Source organism: Siniperca chuatsi, linkage group LG20 (assembly GCF_020085105.1).
Source record: "Siniperca chuatsi isolate FFG_IHB_CAS linkage group LG20, ASM2008510v1, whole genome shotgun sequence".
NCBI classification, from domain to species: Eukaryota; Metazoa; Chordata; class Actinopteri; order Centrarchiformes; family Sinipercidae; genus Siniperca; species Siniperca chuatsi.
In genome coordinates, this window is record NC_058061.1 from 14,019,152 (window position 1) to 14,042,861 (window position 23,710).

The window sequence follows — 23,710 nt, forward strand, 5'->3', positions numbered from 1 at the left end:
AAATTAACTTATACACATCAGATTTGGGGGAAAACTTCCACAGGTCCTTTTCAGACCAGGTCCAACATTTTGGATGTGAAGACCTCAATGTAGGTGACCATTAAAGAGTGAGAAGTAGTGACTGGTAGTTTTCCATTCAATACGCCAGTTTTTCATAGATGGCATAGTATTTAGCACTTATGTATGTAGTTGGGTCGCAAATACACCAGTTGTTTTTCTCTGCTGTTTGCTTGAGGTTTCAAACTTCACCAATGCTGTAGTTTTTCTTTATGCTTTTCTATGTTCTCTTTGCCTTGCTGAATTTTATTGATTTGCAACTGACTCTTTCCTTCGCTTTCTTTTTCTGCTTTCTCTTCCTATCTTTTTTTCTGTTTGCTGGTTTCTTCCTTTCTTCTAGTATGTGGCATTTGGCTCCCTATTCTTCATCCTCATCTCCATCTCCACTTTCTGCATGGAGACGCATGAGGCCTTCAACACCATCCTCAACAAGACAGAGAACGTCACAGTGGGCAACATGACCCATGAGGAGATTGTATACGAGGTGGTTACTGACAGCTGGTTGACATACGTGGAGGGTGTGTGTGTCATTTGGTTCACCATCGAGGTCCTGCTTCGAGTCACCTTCTGCCCAGACAAGCTTGAATTCTTCAAAAGCTCCCTCAACATCATCGACTTTGTCGCCATCCTGCCCTTCTATCTGGAGGTAGGCCTGAGTGGTCTGTCCTCCAAAGCTGCCAAGGATGTCCTGGGGTTCCTCCGTGTTGTCCGATTTGTCCGTATCCTCCGAATCTTCAAGCTGACCCGTCACTTTGTGGGTCTCCGTGTCCTTGGCCATACCCTTCGTGCCAGCACCAATGAATTCCTCCTGCTTATCATCTTCTTAGCCCTTGGTGTCCTCATCTTCGCCACTATGATCTACTATGCTGAACGAATTGGCGCCGACCCAGATGACCCAACAGCCAGCGCCCACACCAACTTCAAGAACATTCCCATTGGATTTTGGTGGGCTGTTGTGACCATGACCACGTTGGGCTATGGAGATATGTACCCGGAAACGTGGTCAGGCATGCTGGTAGGTGCGCTGTGTGCCTTGGCTGGTGTGCTGACCATTGCTATGCCTGTACCTGTAATTGTCAACAACTTCGGCATGTACTACTCTCTGGCCATGGCCAAACAAAAGCTGCCCAAAAAGAAGAACAAACATATCCCCCGAGCACCCCAACCAGGGTCCCCCAACTACTGCAAGCCAGATGCCCTGGCTATGGCTACCGCATCACCGCAAAGGATCTTGGGAAATGTCCTAGGTGGAGTGATGGGGTCAGGAGGCATAGGGGGTGACTGTCCTCTTGCCCAAGAAGAAATTATAGAGATTAACAGAGGTGAGAGAAATGTTTTTTCATGTTAAGTCCCTTTATTTTGAGAACAAATATTATCTTTTGACAGCCATCTGTTTACAAATGTGTATATTCAAGTGTCAAATTCCTCTATTTTTGTGGAGAGTAATGTGCAAGTTGTATAGTTCACAGTGTTACAATCACAGTAAACTGGGTAAAACTGAGTAGCATGGGAAATATTATGCATGCACAGTGATGATTTCATAGGTCCGGTGGAGGATTAGAATGCCAAAGTGTCAAGAGAAAGAAGTGGGAGTAATATCAAGAAGTGATGCATAGTTGATTTTGGATCCACCCTGGAGAAATCACTGGCCCATCAGAACTCATGTGTAATTTATGATCAAATGGTAGGTCCACAGTTGCCGTAAGGCACCCATCTGTCAGTGAAGAACAAACACTATGGAAGGAAAATGAACTCAATTATCTATTAAAACAGCTTAATGCATCTCAATTTGGGCTGACTTCACATATTTTCTCTCTGGCATTAGCAGTAAAATCAGGATGAGAGGTAATTTGGCTCTTTGTTTGCTCTTTACATGCTGCAGCATCAGGCGTCAGTCACATGCAACAATAATGCACCTTTAATGCATTACTTTAATTGCCTTAATCATCAGTGGACCAGAAAATATTGGTTTCATCAGTGCTTACTACATCCTGTCTGCTTGGCTTTCTTCTAGTCTAAAAAGGTTTCTTGTAGGTTGTCAGTAGATTCATTAGCTGGAAGTATTAGTCAAACTTTTGACAACCGGCTCTGCAGTATCATCACCACATGCCCTCACCCAACACAGAACAACACACTCGCTTGGTAACATATTTTAACATAATACCTCTGTGAACGTGTCGGTGGCCGCAGTCATTCCCAAATCATTAATGAACATTAGTTGTTTGACAGTTTTATAGGGTAGCCCTCTGACTTCTCGGTTTACCAATGTTAAGACCTACTGTATATATAAATGTAGTGATTACTTTCTTGATTGATTGTTTGGTCTTTACAATTTAAAAATAACTACTTTTTTATCTGATTAACAACAAAAAAACATCTAAAAAATCCATTTACAGTGATAGAAACAAGCAAGCAAATGTGTACAATTAGGATGCTGTAATCAGCAAAAATGTAGCAGTTTTCCTAATAAATGACCTAAAAACATTGTCATTGATAACAATTTGATGAAAAATCGATTAATCAATTAATCAACAACTTATTCCAGCACTAGCCTGTGGTATTTGGTATTAAGTTTATAGTAAGCTTATGGTACTGTGTCAAATTATTTTGCAGTGTCATAATTTTATAATAATAATAATAATAATCCTATTTGCTGTTATACTTTGGCATTTTGTGGTATGTTGCCGATCTGCAATAGAAAATCTAATGCTTCATTTTCTCACACTTGATCAATAAAAAAAGTTATACTCATTAAGTTCTGAAAGTATTTCTGATAAAAGAAAACACACAAGATGTTCTTCTCTATGGTTTTCTCATAATTCTCCTGTATGTGGTTTCCCTCTTGCTTTGCTCCCACCTTCCCTCTAGATTCCAAGCAGAACGGTGATGCAGCCTCAGCCGCCCTGGCTAACGAGGACTGCCCCACCATTGACCAGGTGCTGAGCCCAGACGAGAGGAGCCCTATTGGGCGAGGGCCTACCCGGGAACGCTACCAGCAGGACCGCGCCTGCTTCCTGCTCAACACCAGAGAATTCCGTGCCACAGATGGGAATGTGCGGAAAGGTATGTTTCACACCAGGAGACGGATATATAAACATGAACATGTAAACAGATCCACACAGCAAGATGCCAGGCAAAACATACTGTAAATATATATATCATATAAGTAATATACAGAACATGTGAGTACACATAGGCTACTGTATGTATATAAGATCAGATCCAAACATTTAGGAAAGGTGGATTGGATGGGAGAGCACACATGAAACTGACTTTGGAAGCCTCAACTACAGATTGAAGGGCTCCACAGCTAGCAAAACATACACACATATACAGTCATACAGTTACAACACATGCATATAGCTCTTCTGCTCTGCTCTATTTGTTTCCACCTCTTCATATTCATGTTGTCTGTGTTTCCATCATTGCTTGGTATCATTTTATTTCTTCTGTCAGACAAGATTTTCTGTCCCTCTATTTCTCTCCTTTTTTCTTTCTCTTCCATCTTTCCATGGTGTCCGTGAATTTAGTTGTGTGTCACATAATGTCACATTAATTCATGCTCATAAACAATCTCTGTCTTTCTCTGTCTTCTGGACTCAGACAGTTGACCATGCATTAATTTACTTCTCGTCACTTCTGTTTCTCCCTCTCTGTTTCTCTCTCCCTTGCCTCGCATTGTCCTTTTTATTTTGGTCTGCCCCCCCTTCCCGCCCTGTGATGACTTTCCCTCTCTAACCTGCCGCACATTTTCCCTTCTGGCCACCTTCCTCCTCTGCCCCATCTTTAAACTCATGCCCTCATTTCCCCCCTTCTTTTCCTTTGTGCTACACCGTAACTCCCTCCCTTTTTTTTACCCCATGTGCATTACCTTCATGCTCATGAAAACCTGACACCTTGATTCATTTACTACTGCAATCCAACCACCATCACTACCGCCAACCTGCACCAAAACACTCCCTAACACTCCCTCCAAACTTTCAACACCCCTTGTTGACAACAAACTAGAGGCAGCAGCCCTGGCACCCAGCCCAGACTCCCCTCTGACTGAGGATTGGTATAAGATGGAAGGGTCTCTGTTACAGCAGGACCTCAATGCAAACTCCACCTCCTCCTGGATCAAACCATAGACCAGAGGTAACACTGAAAAAAAGTTAAAAATAAAGGAGCCTGTAGCATAGTCAACTTTTGACTGAAAACATACAGAAATTTTGATCTGGCTCTCCATGACATAGCATGTTTTGCAGTTGCACAAACTACACTACACTAGTAAAGCACCCACTTTATCACAGACGCAGCTGCACACACTATGCATGACATGAAATCACAGATACACCACCATTTCCACAGTGTTGTGTCTACATGTTCAATGGAGTTTGAAGTGTCACCTGTGAAGAGTCTTCTCTGTGCCTGAAAGTGTGGAAAGTGTGCTGGCAATTTTAAGTATTACATTAAGAGATTGATGCAAACAGTTGAGCTAAGGTTATTTAGTTCTTAAATCTGAATATTAAGGTTTGGGTGGCAAATGACATTTTAGGGCTCATCATCTGATTTGTGAGGTATTTTATCCAATGAAACCTAAACTCAGGCCAATATCCTACCTGCATACAAATTTGCTTCATTTTAATTTTGTGAACAATAAACAATGTACGAGGTATAAAAAAAAAAAAATTGGAAAGAAAATGGGATTGCTCTGTGATATACAACCATAAGGAGTAGTGTGCACAAATATGTGTACATTTGTGTGTATGTGTCTGTGTGAGAGCTTAAAACTTGCATACACTCATGAGTGCAAGAGCGCGTCCGTGTGGGCGTGCACGTGTGCAAAAACATCCAGCAGCTCAACTGAAAATAACCCAGTTGTCGTGTCCTGTGTCAATAACTAATAAAACATACACTGACGAAGATTGAACGGGAACAGCGGGTCACGTTGTTGTCTGATGTGCCTCTGTGTTGTTGTTGTTGTCTCTCTCTTCAGGTTGTGTCATATCACGCGTGTGTATGTGGGCTTTTTCATTCTTACATGTTTTACACTGCGTCTCTGTCCTCTCAATGCCGTCTGAGTGTTGTGTTTGTGCTGTCGTGTGGGGCTTAATTTAGTTTTTCCCTTCTACTGTGTTTATTCATGTTACTCCCTACCCCACGGACCTCCACCTTGGCAAACAAAAGCAGACACTGCAATTTAGAAAGGTCTTGCCTTGAAAAACACCCTCTTTTTCAGTGGCACTTATTCCATCTATGATAGAATACTTTTCAGGCTCAAATATGTGCATCCTTACATGTACATATGCCATATTTTATGTAAAATCAATTGGCCAGCTTTGATAGAGTCACACAGTGCTGACACTGAGTGCAGTGTTGTACGACAATCATCTTTCCAAGAACCCAAGGTTACTGGGGTCAGCGGAGCCATCCAGGTCAAGGGATAGTACTTCTTGAAACATGCCATGCTGAAAACAAGCAAACATTTTTTTAAACTGTCGTTGCAATGCAATGTCTTACTTCAGCTTTGTAATCAAAGCCAGTTATCACAATATTTATTTACAAAATACTGTGTTGTGAGCGTGTAATGGGTCTGAAATACTACTCCCATGACCATGTATCTGTGCTTTCAGTGCCTCGTGTAGTCAGGACCTTTGTATTTGTACTGTGGAGACCTGGATAGAAATCAAAAGGGTTATAAGCTGCACTTGGCGACTGAAACACTTACACACTTACTGACCGGACAGACAGACAAACTCTATGACAGATTTGATTGAAAAGTGGCTACATGCTGTCTAAGGTAAGCAAGCCTTGAGCTGTCCAAGCCCTTCACTTAGAGGTCTCTGACGTTGCTTCAGTTTCAATGGTTCTTATGTATGAACTGCAATTTCAGTGCTACAAAAAAATCCCTCTTTAAAACAAATCAGGAGTCCATTGAAGAATATATGTACTGAGTCACTAGGATGACAGGAAAGTTGTACACTGTAATTCATACATTTAGGTTGGAGATCTATAATGGCCCTTGTTTCTTAGTTAGTCTGCATTAATATGTTGAGCCTTGTGCACTGGAGAAAGAGATTGCACTTGGTGCTTACAGTAAATACCACAGAAATTGGATCTGTTTCTTGTCATCTCTGCAACCTGATTCTCAAGCATTTGATAATGAGGTAATGTGTATACAGCCCTGTGATAGACATATTACCTATCCAGGGTGAGGCCCACCTCTGGCCCAGTGCATGTGAAAATAAACAGATGGCTTCCTATGGAAAGTATATATGGCTGTTCAAATTTACATGATTAACAATCCGTTAACAAAATCTGTGATTTAGGGCAACATGTCCAGAAAATTTGCAAAAAACCACTGGGTTTATGTTAGTTAAAGTCCTTGTTCTCTGCTGACAATAAACGTTCTCCTTGTTTTTAAAGAGGGATTCTCATGCTGTCTAAAACTAATTCTTGTGTGCTTCAGTTGTGATTTATTTCGTAGATACAAGCATAAGATGTCTTTGCCAACTTATTTTATTAGCTTTTCAGTTTCTTCTCTTTGATTGATTGTTGGCCATTTGACTTTCTACGCACCCAATGCAGTATGCATGTCTCACTAAGGTCAAACGGTCAATCACCCCTTTGATTGCCCACTCTCAATCACTCCTCTAGACCTTCTTCAAGGGTCTCAGTCTTGTTTGTTTCTGTCTCTCTTTCTCTGTCTCTCTCCCTCTTCACTCTCTCTCCTCTCAGTTCCTCACTATATGTGTGCGAGTTGTTTTTTTCCTCTATTTCGTGGGGTTTTGCGTTTATTTATGTCCTGTGTTTCTAACATGGTGTGTACATCTTTTGTAGAGATTTGAGTTAATGTGTTGTGGTGTGAATGCTTTATCTTTTCAGTGCACATAGGATTAAGTTATATTTATTTTGAATTAACATATTTTGCTGTTGTCTGTGGTTATGGTCTGTTTTTTTCAAATGTCTTTGAGTTTTGTACAACTGTGTTTTGTTGTTTGATGTTTCGACTTCCCTTATGTTCTTCCTGTGGTCTCCTTTGAGTTTCACCATCACCTACTATCTGTCTTCTATGAATTGGAATCATAAAAGAAATTGCTAACTAAACAGTAAAAGTAATTAACAAAAATGGCACTAATCTCACTGGTTCAGAACATTCTCAAGGACTCATTATTCATTACCAAATTCAACCAAACCCATAATATGACGTTTTCTTTATGTATTTGTAATTTTTAACAACTCCCACCACTCTTCATCCACATTTCATCCCACCTTTATTTACCCTATCGTTTTTTATTCATAATTATGATATTGATTAGGATAGATTGTTGGTGGAATTATTTAAGAACGAAGGTTTTATGATATTCACTTTACCTGCCACCACAACATATCTGTTATTTCTGCCTGAGTTATTTAATCTTGGCCAATTTCTGTTGTTTAGACAATTTTCATGTAAGTGGCTCAGGACAACAGGCTACAACCAAATAAAACATACTAACTCTAAATTGAACCTAAAAGCTTTCTTGTAGAAAGTAATTTGTGTCAAAACGTGTTTTATGTGGTAACACTTGTCAGTGTCCTCCTGTATGTCATTGTACTCTTTCAGTCATAAACAGTATGTAAAACTTGTTCTACATTGTCATGCATGTTCTACTGTGTGTAACAATACCACTGTTTCTTTTCTGTCACCTTATCACAACACTGCAAATATTCTTTTGTCTGAGCCAGATTTTTACCTTATAAAGGAAATAATATATATGTATATATGTATATTATGTAGGTATGTACATATGCTAGACAGTTAGTTATGACTATGTATGAGAAGTATATATATATATATATATAAAAAACTTCAAATGGATTTGAGCTTTAATGATAGCATATTGGCATATAGGTCCGTATGACATACATACAGCTGATTAGAGGATGCAGAATACAGTTGCATGTCAAAAGACATCCCAGGTACTGTATGTACTGTGTGGACACATTGTGGCTTCAGTAATGGTCAGGAAGCGATCAATACATCTAATAACAGGTAACAGGAGATCATACCATCTTTAACAGGCAACTGATCTCATGTAAGAATGATACAGTATGTGGCCATGTCAAGAATAGCATCTGAACACTCAGCATACCGTGTGTATTCACAGCAAGCAAGTCAAGTAGTCTTCTACATACATATTATCTTGGTTCAATCTGTTTAATTTGACATGTTTATTTCCTTGGTAAACAGTCTGGTCAGAATATTTGCAGTTTTTCCTCTGTCTATGTCTTCCCTCTCCATGACCTTCTCCTTCTGTGATTAACACTCATTCTCCATCCCATTCCCAGGCCGCCAATGCAGTGCAAGTGTAACTAAAGTCTGACTGTAGGTAGGTATGTACTCCCTCCATAGTGTAAATTAAGTGTGACATTGAGCAGGAATTATGTCATCACTGAATACAGTGACAGCCAGACTCAACATTTCCCCTGATAGACAATCCCAGAGCACAAAACCCCTGTTGATGTTGTTGTAAATACACTACTTAGCACAGTGAGGAGGTAGCTAGCAGACCGTGACGGACTGCGGTGGCTGAGACATGATTAACTTCATAAGCATTTTTATTGTAATTGCTGAAACCTTTCCTTGTCTTGAATTTAACCAAGCAATACTTTTACACATCAGCAAAGGCAAACTAATGTACCAATCAGCTTTTGGTCACTTACATATATCTGAGACTCGTTACTGCCCTTTCTACATTGTTCTTCATCAGTTTCACCTTCATCTAATCAACAGACTAAAAAGAGTTAAATAAAGGACATTTGTTCAAAGCAACAGAGCCAACATTAAAGATAGAATTAAATACTGCAAGATCTTAATGTATATGGAAAATAGTGTTCTTAGTCTTTTTTATCACATGAGCAGTGTGTATTCTTCCTCTCCTTTCTCTCTCTTCTCTGCATGCTGCATGCTGAGTTTTGCTTAGCACCAACAATAGATCCAAAGGAATTTCTCAGTGGAATCAAAACCTTTTGTTGTACCTTCATATACGGGCTTCCCAACCTTATTCTTATGAACTCCCATAATGCATGCTTCAAAACTGTAGGGCATTCATCATTGTTAATCAAAGGCAGGACCCAATTAAAGCAGTTGCTTAATATTTAACCTAATACAACTTGTAGCTTAATATCAGCTGAATAAAAAACTCTCATATGAGCTGTTGGGACATTACTATAACAGTTGAATTAACATACAATATGCATTTATAACCTTTATTTATTTTATTATTCTTTGGAAATGGAAAACAGAAGCAACAAGACGTTAAAACTATCTATTTCATAAAAGCGCTACAACTCAAACTATTGAATGGAACAATGTTATATTACACATTAGCTTTTTTGTTTATACCAGTTGCACATTCAATAAAAATGAATTTAAATAGTTAAAGTTGTATCCTTCAGATTTCAGCCTTGGTTGATTTGGCGATGTCTGTGGTTAGCTTGAGAAGTTGGAGGTGTGCTGAATATGAATGTTGTCTTATTCTGTTTTTGATGAATGACCGCAGTTAGCGCTAACCTTAGTGATAAATACATTGAGTATCTTTTATGCCCCTCAACTCTGATTCAGCAAACATCACAAATATGGCTGCCATTTGATGCAACCTCACAATTTGTTCTGATACATTTGGGTGGTATGAACAAAGCATTTTTGGAACTGAACTTGAGAATGAAGCAGCACCACAGATTGGCCAGACAGCTTCTCAGAAATTTTTGTGTGACATGCAGCCTAAGAAACCCAGGGAAAATGCATCATCAATATTTTACGGAGTTGCCATCTGACTAATGTGCCTGAGCTAGTCAGAATAGAAAAGGACTGTTATTTATGGTTGGCTCAAATGATGCGTAATACAGAGTGGCAGAGTTGGCCACTGTCCGCCACAATATTGCCATATTTTTCCTTTTCAGCAGGAAGGCACAAAGGATGTCACACTGCACCAATGGGTGTTCTCTGTTGTCTGACTGTAGCCCTGTGATGGTTGGAGTTTGACAAAAATATACACTATAACTTGGCACAAACTCTGTTAGTATTACAGCTTTATTGTGTTACCTTAAGTTAAACACATTCCTAATGAAAATTAAACACATTCCTAATGAAACTGTAAAACTCCACCCATTATGTCAGCCATTGTTAGGGTAGATTAACTGCTACCTACCAATGGTGTTTTTCACTTCACCTGATGCAACAACACTCCGTCAGCACAGCACTACCTTCTCTGTGGCTGCTTCCTACAGGGGGAATTCAACGTCTGCATGCTGTGTTACACACCAAAAGTACAGCGGGAAAGGACACAAAGGCCCATGTGTTATTAGATAAATTGGTTATTGTAAATATACCTTAAGCAGTACAAGTACCATGCATCTAACTTCTAATTCACTTGCACAAGTGGACTTAACTGGAATAAATCACCCTTTCTTACCATGTGTCATTTCCCCCTGTAAACAAAATGTGAATTGATCTCCATTACAGGATGCGATTACCGGGGGATAGGAAGTGTTTTTAAATGTTGCAGGGACGACATTTTTGTGTTGGCCATTTGAAGTTTACAGGAACCAAAAGCAAATACTAAGTGGGCTGTAAATGAAGCGTAATGCAAGGCAATTGATTATTCTGAATAACTTCATTAGAGGTATATGTCTAAGCTTTTCCACAGAAAACTTCATGTGGTCAACTCCTACACTGTGTCAGTGATATCTGAGTATTTATTAAACTGTATAGTTTTGGCCAAATAGTTGTCTAAAACACCTGAACATTGAACATTACGCTTCACGTGATGAAATGTTGGGTGCTTTATTCAATGGGCCTACTATAGGTGTTAAATTACTTAATATCTAAGAATTTTTTACTTTTCTGTTTTGAAAAAAAAAAGAAGATATATCATAACTGGCATTTTCTTGTTTTGTCTTGTCTGTCTTGTCTGTGTCTGTCCTCGTCTGTCCTTTTATATGTCTTTATGATTTGATAACATTTTCAATTTCTTATCTTTCATTTATTTTATTTTCATTTTGATTTCTTCTTATAACATCTTAAACTTCATGTCCATGTTTCAATACTATAAACCACCTGAATACGGAAAATCTGTCATAACATGTCCAAACATTTTTGATTTAATTCATTCATGATTTTCTTTTATTTCATTTGCATATGATATCAAAACAATAACACATAATATAATCTAATGAATTGATCGATGGTTAAAATTATTTTCTTAAAGCAACAGGCTATGAGAAATCTCGCAGTCTTAATAACATATCGGGAATGGCTGGGTCATCACTGCGGCTTGCTCCTATCACTAGCCCACCCTTTGAAACCTATGAGGCCCCAGGACCACTGCGCCGCTGTCGCTCCCCCATCCCCTCCATTTTGTAGCAGAAAGGGTGTTCATGATTGGATGATAAGAGATGTGGATTAGCTATGGACTGATCGCACTGAAGCCTCCATTTGGATTGTACACCGTGCAAAAACAATAGCAATAACATAAAATGAACTTGAATGTAGAAAGAATGACCTCTTGTCTTGTGAATCTAATGGTTTATGATGCATGCATCAGGTTAGCTGATGGGGTCAAATACACATTTTAGCTTTAAAGATACACTGTTATTTAAAATTATTAGAATAAATGTAAAAAAAAAGGATTGGTTAGTAAATTAAAAAATTGTATCAGAGCTTAAAAAACATTATGAAAACATGTGCACAGTTACATTTTAAAACTTAAGAATTAAGTGTATAGATGGACATCAATTTTTAAGTGTTCTGGACCAAACAAAACTGAGCTCGCAACACTGTCCAGAGAAATGACCATGAAACAAGATACTTCAGTTCATTTAGCCAAAGACAAAAATACATTTATAGATTATATTGACGTTGAATAGGTTTCTACTTTCTGTCTTTTGTGAATATTGATGTATGTACAGTGCAGACATAATTTTGGTAATTCTCTCTAAAAAACAGACTTGGCTTCTATAAGTCTCAGTGTTAACACTTAATTTTGTATCTTATCATTGTGACATCATTGGACACTTTATGTTGATAGTTTTCACAGCAAAGCTAAGTGATGTAAAAAGTTGAAAAATCAAAAACTAGAAACAAAAACCTTAGCTTAAGATGAAAAAATACAAACATTGTACCATAAGAGCTATCTCAATCTAACATTTGAAAATTGTAGTTTTATTACATTGCTGTTAGGATCCCATATATGCAATTATTACCTTACAGTGTACAGTTAAAGGTCTATTCAGTCACTTTCTTTGGCAGTTGCAAGCATGTTGTCTAATAAATTTCTAGATATTTATCATTCTCATCTTACATGCAATTATAACAATCATATTTCGAAATAAAAATATTTGTTTCATTATATGCCTCAAAAAAATGTATAAATACACGAGGGGGTTGGGGGTGTGTGCAGGATGAGGTTAGTTGGAGTCGCTTCCATGCTTGCTTTCGTTTTCTGACAAGATAGCTTGCTAATGTGCAATGCTGGTTGTTAGCAACACCGAATGACCTAATGTCATAATATTGGAGCTTCACACTAGCACATAGACCATATCAACCCAGTTGATTCTGTACTCAGATGGGCAGTAAAGTACCAGATTTAGCGACTTTTCTTGGTTGTTAACATTGTTAGGGCAGCCGAAGACCTTGTGAGTAGAGCTGCCTGGCTAGCTACTTGCTAACTGTGTTTTGTTTCCCAAAGGAGCACAATTTAGCATTCACGTCTTCGGGTTAATAATTTCTATTTGATGATAGTAAATGACTGAGTGGACCTTTGAAGAAATGCTAATCAGGACAGTTATGTAAATGAAATATGTACTTGTAGGTCTACAATTTTTTAAAGAAATCTTAATGCAATGTATTTAGAAAGCTACTTAAAAATGCCAACAATAATCTTAGTACAAGAAATGTACCTATAAAGTCAGATATGGATGAATGCAAAATTAATTATATAGTTAAAACAAATACAAGCACTTTACTAACAGTCAGTATTAATTTACTAACCTTTAAAGCTGCCATGTTGACATGTAAGACTACCCCATAAAACACGTCTCTAACAATTTTCTAAATATCTGTTTAGCTTCTTCTTCACTTTTGATGTTTCTTATATATTTTTCCATTATTGTTTTGTTTTTGGTTTAAATGTTTGTCTAAAACACTTTGAAAAAATACAAATTAAAACGTCTAAATGCAATCTGTTGCAATATGACACTGGTTTCAATATACCATTTCCCTCAATAATTAAAAATCATTTTGTTTAGCTTTAATTTATTTTTGTAACTGAGGACCTTCTTCAAGATAGCCATCCTCACATGAAAATAGATCTTATGTTAAATGTTAAGCAAAAAAGATTTTAAAAATGACACATTCACATATGCAATAAACATGCAATATTATTTTAATGCTGGAAAACATGCTGTGCACATACATATATAAATATGCAGATCTATTTTTAATCTTAAAAATGCACAGACTTTGTTAGGCAGTCTATCTTTTATTTAGCTGTTCCAGAAGTATTACGATGACATGAGCCATTTTTCTTGTTTTATTTCAAGTCAATGTGGTCTTACTGGTCCTTTATACTTTGCTGTTCTGGCTGCCATTTTTAATTGTTTGAGTTTTGTAATAGTTTTATTTTTTTCACTTGTACTGGTAATATATATTTCATTGTAAGGAATCACGTTTCTGTACCACTGATTGTCTAAAATAACATTTGTCAAAAAAGATACAGATGTTGTATTGAACTGTCCTTAAGTTCTTTAACAAACAGAAATGAAGTAAGACTGAAATCACCAGGAAAAACTGTAAGTGCTTTAGAACCAACAATTTTTTCCAGGTGTAAAGGGAGTATTTCCGTACTTGTTTAAAAAATGTCAGGTCCTGATATTCTTACTGTCATAATCTATGGTCCCGATTGCCATTTTGTCTAAAAATCGATGTGCTTCCAGACCCCTAAACTTTGAGAACTTAGATATGCAGTATTATGACTGAAGATGAAAGCTATGACATCACTTGAAGGTTTGCTTGAATCTGTTGTGGACTGGAATTTGAGCGGTTTGTAAAAGTTGTCTCATTTAGGATAGATCCTACCATACGTTCACTGCAAGAAGTAATGCTTGCCTGGCTTCATCTGATACGGGTTTTTGAAGGCCATCGCACATATTTTCAGACCGAAGTGGCTAATAGTCGTGCTAATACTCGATATTGTTGCATTTTACTGTTATAATGTCAAAAAATGACAGTAACTTAGTGTTGTCTGAAAATATCTGAAACATGCATGCAGAACTTTGTTTCTCCAGTGAATCCAAGCATTTTTTGTCAGCAGCTCCTTAATGTATAATGTCAACCTGAACTTAGGGAAGGTAGGGAAACTCTGGGATAGTACATTTTTAAATTGATTTAAATTGCAGAAAAATGTTTTGTGAACATGTAATGTGTAAAGTGTAAAATGACACACATTGATTGGCCTGGGTTCAATACTTAAAGCTAATCTAAGTCCACATCAGCAAACCTGAATATTGGTCTGTAATTTTTGCGAGCATCACTTCTCTCAGCGCACAAAACCTCTTTAAACCTTTTAAGTGCACATGCATACTGTATAATCGTATGATGACTCCACAATGTGGATGTTACAATTTGCAGATACTTTGAATTATACTGGTTTGCCACTTTATTTGGAATATACATTTTCTGTTACAGTGAAGGAAAATGTCTGTCCATCCTATATATCTGCAGTGGAATGTTTTTCTCTAATGCTACAATTGACTGACAATGGGTGAGAGGAGTAACATATTCTCACACACCACCCCTTTAATTTGAACATTTATAATTATAGAAGTACTCTATTTGTTCATATTTGCTTTGTATTGTATCAACATTGATCTGAAGAATGTCATAACTGTGGTTCTGTTGAGTTTAAAGAGTCATATCACATAGTTGTGGCCAATGCAAATCACCTAGGACACAAACATCGTTTAGGTTAACAAAACAGGCAGATGTTGTAAGTGCCTCTATGAGGCCCCTGTAGGCTCTGATGTCAATTTAGGAGTTCATGCAAACTAGCTAGATTTAACTAGCTAAACCTTCGAAGCAATGCTTAATGGTCAGTGGTTATTATTGAATATGTACATATCTGTATCTACACATGTGAATACATTAAAGTCATATGAAATTAATATATCTAGGTATACTTTGTGAGTGTGGGGCAGGAAGTTGAACTGATTCTAACAGAGTTGAATGATTTAATATGTATGTCATCAGAAAGGTGTATGGTTTTATCCTTCAAATGCTCAATGCAGTGCCAACCTAACCTAACTACACCACTTAGTGACAGAGCCTGGCTTTCTGGTTACATATATACATACATACATATTAAGTCTATATTTCAAAAACAAAGTATGTTTGTTTATTATTTTACTGTACCATTTCCACATGATCTGGTTATTTTTAAAGTATACTATTATTAATTCAGCTGTAAAGACAAAGGAAACTTTTGAGTGCATTTTTGGTTCCATGTTGTTTTCTTGAACAAGAAGTGGTCCTACATGGGGTAAATGCACTGTATTCTATTGAATATAAATGTACATTAAATGTAAATATTTCAGTGGTTGTTGCTAATATATCCTGACAGGCTTGTATGGTGCATGTGCAGCTTTGAGAAAGAAATGCTGAGACTTGCAGAGACTGTTTCATTCTATTTGGATTTAGTTAGCATAGGAATACACACTGCTATTGTTCTGTAAGTAGTATTTTAATTTGTGAGAAGAAGGGGAGAAAATGCTTTTCGATCAACTTTGAATTGTTCACCAGTTAAACCTCCGCGTGTCTGTTACTTTGGTGCATAATATGGTGTTGCATTAAGAAGAACGTTTACCTATCTTGTAATGTCCACTAAAGTGTTAATCATCATGGGATGTAGCAAACTAATGTTATGCTGGGCACACTGAGGTCAAACAATTATGAATCCTTTTGTAGCAAAATGCATTGATCAAAGAAGTTTACCAAGATGCTGGACTATTCCTTTAAATTGGCACCAGATGTATTAATAATGTACACACTAAAAGAATGCATGAGCCACCTTCTGCACAAAACCTGGCATTTATATACAGCTTTGGTCTTTTAAGGACACCATAAAGCTCAGAAGTGTCACATATATAACAGTTACAGATACGCTCGTTAACATCCTTTAACATCCAGACAGAATCGGTAGTACACATATTTTTAGCTGTATCATATTGTAATGTGGGAATAAGAACAATGTACATTCGATCATACCGTTGACCTACTAGTATCATCAATCAATAACCTGTTATGATTTATAATACCGGTGCATGATGTCAACACAATGGCTGCTTTGGCTCTGTTTCAGGATGCTACTGGTGTCAGAACAAAGACAGAAGAAGACAGAAAAGTCTGGTTTATGTCCAAACAAATAGTGGTGTGTTAGTATACAATAATGGATGTCTTTAGACTCTTGCATGTACACAATTTTGTGAACACTTAAGTGTTACACAGAAGAAGGCATATACAGGAATTTATAAATCTGGCACTAAGACTCCATTAATGTATTTCTGATTTAGTGCAGACATATTTGGGAAATTATAACCAGGAGACGGTCCTGTTCCTCTTAATAAGATCCACATGACGAGGCATGGCATTGCCTCTGCATTTAATACAACTATAGATTTACATGAAAATACTAATAAATACAGTTACAAAGTATATGCTTAATGGGCTAGCATTCATGGTGGGTTAGATTAATAGGTGCTGACTCTTCCTCATTTCATAAGCCGCAGTTGCTTGTAGGATATATGAGGGCCTTTACTCTCAGTTAACTAAATCCCTAACCTTTACCATACAACTGGTCTTTACAAAGTATGAACTGTGTCTTGCTAACAGCTTTTCTCTGGAGAAAACTGCAACTATAAAAGTGGAAATTGACAGAGGAAGAGGGTGAAAGAAGAGCAGACGGGAAGAGCTAATGCGGCTGCAATAAAGGATAATGTTTGTATTGGGTTGATGTTTGCTGGTGAGACCACAGCAGAAGTGTTTAATGTCCCAGTAAATAATGCATGATGCCAGCACATGTGATGCAAGAAGTGTTTGCCATAACTGTAGGCAAAGGATTAAAAATGCTCAACCTACTGTTGTTGACAAACATTTTCTTGAATTTGCACCTGTGTTTGCATGATGCAAGCTTATGTTGGGGGTTAAGCCTCCTGAAATGGTGTCAGCTCAATGTGTAATTCCACTACTTGCTTCACATAGTACAATTCCTCTTTTAAATGTGAAACCCATGAATAGCATTGAGTATGTCTGTATGTGTCCATCTGTCAAAAAAGTGTTTTTCCATGAAGTGTACATATCATTCAAATGAAAATGTTTGCACACATGTAAATATGCACGTGCACACACACACACACACACACACACACACATGTACACATTAGTGAATAACTGGTCATCATCTCCCTATCACCTAATCTTGTTTACTTTGAAATGCTCTGTACATAATTCACTCGTGTAAAGATTATGGCTATATTTGTTGAGATTTGGCAGAGTGGAGAGTATGGTGCTGGTCAGTTGGCCGGCAGTTTGTTTCATTCAGTCTATTGTTTGTTTTTCTAATATTGTCAGCCACCAGTTTTATTGTCACCATTTCTTGATTTTGTTATTCAAGAATAACTTGTGTGCCAACGTTCTGTCTGTATGCTGGAGATAGACTGCATTTGTAGCTGTACTAGAGTTGTCATCACAGTTTAAATTTGTGCACTTCATTCTGACATGCACAGTTAACCAGCAGTTTACAGGTAATGGTAATCTCTGATTACTTCCCTATTGTACATAATGTAAGTAACACTATGAAACTGTGTTATGAAATTCTATGCAATTGGCAAATTCCAAATAAAATAAAATAAAATCATCAATTTATGACCAAGATTGGTTTTTGGTTTATAGAAGTGGAGCACTTCTATAAACCAATCCAGATACAAGTGTTTACTGGTAATGTTACAAGTTAAGTTTCAATTTCACTGAACATGATTTCATACAAAATGTTTATTCTCTGTGAACTTAATATTAATGGCTTTCTGTTCTTGTCTTCACAGTGTTAAGTTTCTAGCATTCGCCTTCTCTCTAATGAGGAGTCAGTAAGCGGTAAACACAAATTTGCGGCAGGAGCCACGTAAGCGACAGGTGTGACGCGGATGGACAGTTTAAAGGAGATCTTTGGGGTGACAAGAGAGAGACCAGAAGTTAATCATGAATTAAAAAATCATATGGTCTGCTCCTCACATTGTTACCAAAGCAGCCTCTTGGAACTCTGACCACATTTTTGACAACTGCCTGACTGACTTTTTTCCCCCCTTTTTTCGGCAAACTGACTGAGCATTGCACTGACACACTTTGGGAGAGAAATGGACTCCTGATTACACATTCCAGATGACATATCTCTGACAACATTATACTTGCCATCTTGTATGATGACCAACTCAGTACCATCTACAGTGCTGAACAACTGAGCAACTTCACAAGTTTCCGAAAAACACTTGTCTTCACAAAGGACTGAATGAACAATGTAGCATCTCTGCTAACATATTGTAGCATTTGTTGGCTGGGAAATAACTTGACTTCAATCCATCAACAGTTCGAAGAGAGAGGAATTTATGCATTCAAGGGATCTTTTAGATGTCATTTTCCTCTTGAGTTCCTTTCCAGTGAAGAAAAAAAAAAGAGAGTACATGAGAGACAAAGGATTGGTCTTACTCGTTAAAACACTTGACATTCCAAAAAGAAAGTTGCACATACAAATAGTGCACATGAAATCAATCACAAATGCACAGTATTTAACAACACGCATACTAGTGTCCCTCATTCAAGTTTAGCACTTCAATAGCGTGTTTTCCACTGAACCTATGTCTTCCATTCACTTCTATCAGACTGAAACACCCACTTCCCTCTTCACAAGTACTGAGATAATCAAAAACAGCATATGAAGTTGAACAAATGAAGCACATGTAGCATCAGCTCAAACAAGTCATGTGTATAGCATTTACTGTACATTTAGACACACATGAAATATTCACCATAAGTAAATGGTGGAAAAAGACTTATCTTTATCTCTCATGTACTGACATGGGCTTGCCCAAAAGTCCATGTAGGATACCAAAGGTCCTGTAGCATGCACTTGCTGAATGACCTTCTGTAGTGTACAGTAGATTAGGAGAAATATTCCATTTCGGAGGTTTGTACTCTCCCTCATACTGGCCATTGCATTTGTTTGGTACAAAGTCATTACTCTAAAGGAGCTTAAACTGCCACTAGCATCCCATCTCCATATGCACATTTAAATATTAACATGTCTGACTGACACGTTGAGGAACAAAAAGACTGACTCATGGAGACAAAACAAAAGTCCTAGAGACAATTGTCAGTCTTTCTTCAATATCAAGGGATATTGGCCTGCCTAAATTACAACGAAAATGACATTCCTACCGGGACACTTTTTACGTCACATAGAACTGTCCATTAGCTGGAAATATCTGTGTTATCATTTTGAAAGGGACCAATCAGATAAATGTTCCCACAAACACAAAGGCCGACACTGCCAATTAGGCACAAGAATCCCCAGACACATACTGCCCCATCTCTCTCTTGTCTCTCTTGTTGCCAACGACTGCTTCACAGGCAAGTCGATGTCAGTATAAGGATGGCCCATCAGGGGAGCCCTTAGGCAAAGGAGCAAATGAGAAGAAATGGACCAAGAGTAGAGCAAGTGTGGAAGTGTACAAAGAGAACAAATCTATATTTTGATAAACAAATCTACTATCCATGGCTTCGGAGTAAGTTTCTGAGCAGAAAAGGTCCAGAATGGAAGAAAGGAAAAAAAATCTGATGCAAATGTTAATAGAAAATTTGGCATCATGAAATGGAGTCAAAGTCCTGGAAAAAGATGGGAAGTGAATATTTTGCCATGGGGGGAGGGCGAAGTTGTTTTCCCCACAAGCACCGGGAAAAACCTTTTTGAAAGACAATGAGCGATGACAGACTCTTGCCTATAAAGACATGGGGATGACAAAGGATGGACGCTGAGATAAACAAATGAAAAAAAAAAGATAATGCATTTTTGTAACTTTGTTTACCAGCATGACTACTTTGCATGACTGTCTTTTCTGCAAGCCCTTAGTTGAAGACAAGGGTGCTAGAGATACAAAAAAGTATATATAAAATGAATTAAAAAAATGTTATATGCAATTAATGTTTTAAAAAAGATTATAATGAAAGAGAAGAGCTATATTTTGTTTTGAAAAGTAAAAAAAATGTGAATATTGAAACATATATGTTTGCAAAGTACACCCTGAACTATGTTTTGTTTGATGAAATCTCTCTGCTACTACTGCCCTACATTACTCATCCCAGTGTCTTCGACCACTGCCATAGTTTTACTTTGTTATGCATCGAGCAGTATATTTTCTTACCATTTAATCAACAGCGATCATTCAAGACTTTGCCAAACTAGCATTTGCGCAAAGGATGTTTGTTGTTAATCACAAAAAAATGTTTTTCTCCTTGAATCATTTGCACATCTACCGTAGCAGCAACAGCAACAGCAACAGCAGTTCTAAGACAACAGCTCTCCATACCACAACTTTGACAGCTTGATTAGTACTCATAGTTTGCTTTTTTCCTTTGGCAATAATACAAGAGTTGTCACATGATTGTAGCAGGGCAAACGGAGAACCTCGAGAGTATCTTCAACGCCTCAGTGTTAAAGAGATTCGTAAAAGGCCTTGGATTGTCCCGTGGCAGGATTTTGGCAGTTCTATTCCACTAGTCCTAAATAGAAAAATGGGAGTACAAGTGCAGGTTATCCAATAAAGACCAATAACAGACTATGAAAGATACTATATTGGTGAACAATCAAGAGAGATTTCAGGTTTGCATGGAACCAACTGCCATTCCAAAGTTTGTGTGTGGTTTAAAGGACTCAGGTGTGTTGATGGTGTGTGTGGATGTAGGTGTTTTGCTATTTTCTTTCTAACATAATAAATTCTAGTATATAGACAACGATAATGTGAACACCTCACAGTGATGTGTAAAAAACGCATGCATTATGACTTGATAATCTCTCGAGGGGGGGAACAGAGTCTTGACATATCCCCTTAGCCTCCTGTCATTGTTTGTCATGAAGTCCTGGTAACTATGATCACTGTGCCATGTCGTAGAGCAGAAACGTCTTCCTCCGAGAGGCAACTGAAAACTACTCACACTCACAGTGTCAGCATGAGTGTGTATAGGTAGCTCGTCTTCATTTTTAGATGGTCAGGTCTTTGCATTCGTCATTACCCGTGGAGTTATCGTCATCCAGCTGGCTAGTTGACAGCTCATTACAGCACACAACAAAGTCATGTGAACACCAATCAAAGAGACCCAGAGCTTCCAAAATGATGTCAGTGAAGTTCTTTTGAGTGTTGTGAAAAAGAGAGGAGAGATACCAGTGCCCACTGAGGGGAGATTGATGTAAAATAAATAGTCTTGCTAAAAAAGCATCTCATTGTTGAGTGCTCTCCAAGCACCTCAACCTTGGTTTGGTATTCCAAGTGAGTTTCAGGCCCTGCTGGTCCAGGGTTCAGCTCAGGCAGCTGAATGGTCCTCTTTCCATTCCTAGTACATTGCAGTCGGAGGCTCACCAGAACATGAGACTCAATGGTGTGATGTAGACTACTAGAACTTCAGTCTATTTGCAAAAATGGTCCATGGGATTTTGTTTTGGTCCCTTATCTTTTTAAAACTCCCAATTTCAGTTCCCATTTTGGAAGGTATTAAGCAACTATGGCTTTGATGGTCACAAAGATGTTTATGAATATTTCAGAGGTAAACTTCTAGTAATGGTGTGCACACTTGCAAACACTTTGTGCTTCACCCAGCTGTTTCTGTTTTTTATCGTGGCCAAGTAGTCTTTTTCTTTCCTTATTTTTCACTGTTAAGTTTGCCATTTCTTCATTTTTTTACATTGGGACTGCTCTGCCAATATCAGGCTGACCAAAAGATGTCTTTCCTTTTCTATTGCATAATACTGCCATTTGATTTAGTCATGTTGAATAGAATGAGTTACAATGTTGGGAGTGCTAAGTCTGTTTTATTTTCTCAAGTTTGCAATCTGTTATAAAATGTTGGAGATTTCCTGTGTAACACTCACATAACCAAAAGAACAAAAATGCTTTACATGGTAAGTAGGTGCCACTATTAAACTAACGGCTACTATGTGTTGTGACAATATTATGACATGTCCTCTCCAGGTGTTTGGAAGGTGTTATGTGGTCCTTGGAGGACACATCCTCTATGATATCCTATTATTTTTTTTTATGTGTCTGTTTCTGTTGAATATGTTTTTTTTATTGTTTTGTTTTTTTAATTGAGGACACTGTATGCAATCTGCACCACGAATGCCACTGATCGACACTTACTGTACGCTCCCTGAGACACAGATGTTCTGTCATCAGTTCAGATGATTGCAACCACATGTGTAGTGGCTTTATGGTTTTCCATAGAGTGACATAGCAATCACACTAATCTAAAAATATTTTATTTTACAAAGTGATAAGACCAGAGTTGTTTTAGAGGAATTGTTATCGTACTGAATAGATTTTCTAATATATTTAAAATCTTATTTTAATCAGAAATAATGTGACTAACACCACTCATACCAATATACATACAGATAATATTACAGTACAGACTAACATCATGTATTCACATAAGCATTCCAAAGATAAAAGATGTATGTTCATTTCACATGCCATCAAATTGTATAAAACAGACTTAGGTACTAGTCCATTGTACTGCGGTCTTAGTAGGAGAGTGAATGGGGAGTGGAGGTGGTCACTGGAGTATCTGGTTGTGACTTATGCCGGATTTTATTTTTGAAATGTTGGAACACAAAGAACAACTCATCAAGAACTGTATAAAGTATATTTCAATGGAATGTTCATGATCTATCTTTTTATATTTTGAAGAAAAAATAGAAACATATCAATAAAGTGTCATAATTGAACATATTTCTACTATTGAGACTTAAAATGTATGAATGTCAATGCGATCTAATGTGAACCAATCTCCATAGCAGCTTGAATGAATAACTGATTAACAGTCATGAGATGCTTTTTCAGAGACATTAAAATTGCTTCAAATCACTGAAATGAACTTAAAATAAATGAAAAAGTGACATCAATGGTGTGTCAGTTTGTTTAAGATTTCTAACTGCTGAAATGTGTCCTTCTGTGCATACTGACTTATACCATTACATTCTGTACTGACTGTCACAGTTAACACTATTCATCAGCCTGTCAGGAACAGGGTACCACAATACTGTGACTGATATAATCTGACTTGAAGCAAGGACGCACTGAAAATCCAAAGTGTTCCAAGAAACTGAAGGATGGGATTAAATGTATGACTAGAAGTTTAAGAACATGGTGTAGTTTGGTGCCAGCATTTCCAAGAATGTGCAGGTTTCTTTTTTAGCCAGTGATTGAGTAGGCAGTTAGTGTATACTACACAATTAATTTAGATTTCCTTTTCAAACATATTTCAATCTTGTAGAATTCTTTTACTCTGGAGGGATGTAAATTCTACTAATCTCAA

At 37.5% G+C, this 23,710-nt stretch overlaps 1 protein-coding gene across 14 annotated transcripts in view; it reads left to right on the forward strand.

The window, feature by feature from the left end:
• kcnc3b (potassium voltage-gated channel, Shaw-related subfamily, member 3b) overlaps positions 1-23,710 on the forward strand; it is a 61,993-nt gene that overhangs the window by 26,204 nt on the left and 12,079 nt on the right. The window contains exons 3-7 of one of the 14 annotated variants that reach the window (XM_044179074.1): positions 398-1,379; positions 2,926-3,120; positions 5,036-5,056; positions 8,371-8,411; positions 18,175-23,297. In XM_044179074.1, coding sequence (XP_044035009.1) covers positions 398-1,379; positions 2,926-3,120; positions 5,036-5,056; positions 8,371-8,405 — 1,233 coding nt within the window. In that variant the 3' untranslated portion in view covers positions 8,406-8,411; positions 18,175-23,297. Of the gene's footprint in view, positions 1-397; positions 1,380-2,925; positions 3,121-4,065; positions 4,195-5,035; positions 5,057-8,370; positions 8,412-11,291; positions 23,298-23,710 lie in introns of those variants that run through there. The other 13 variants (XM_044179075.1, XM_044179071.1, XM_044179070.1 and 10 more) reach the window with 13 other exon arrangements.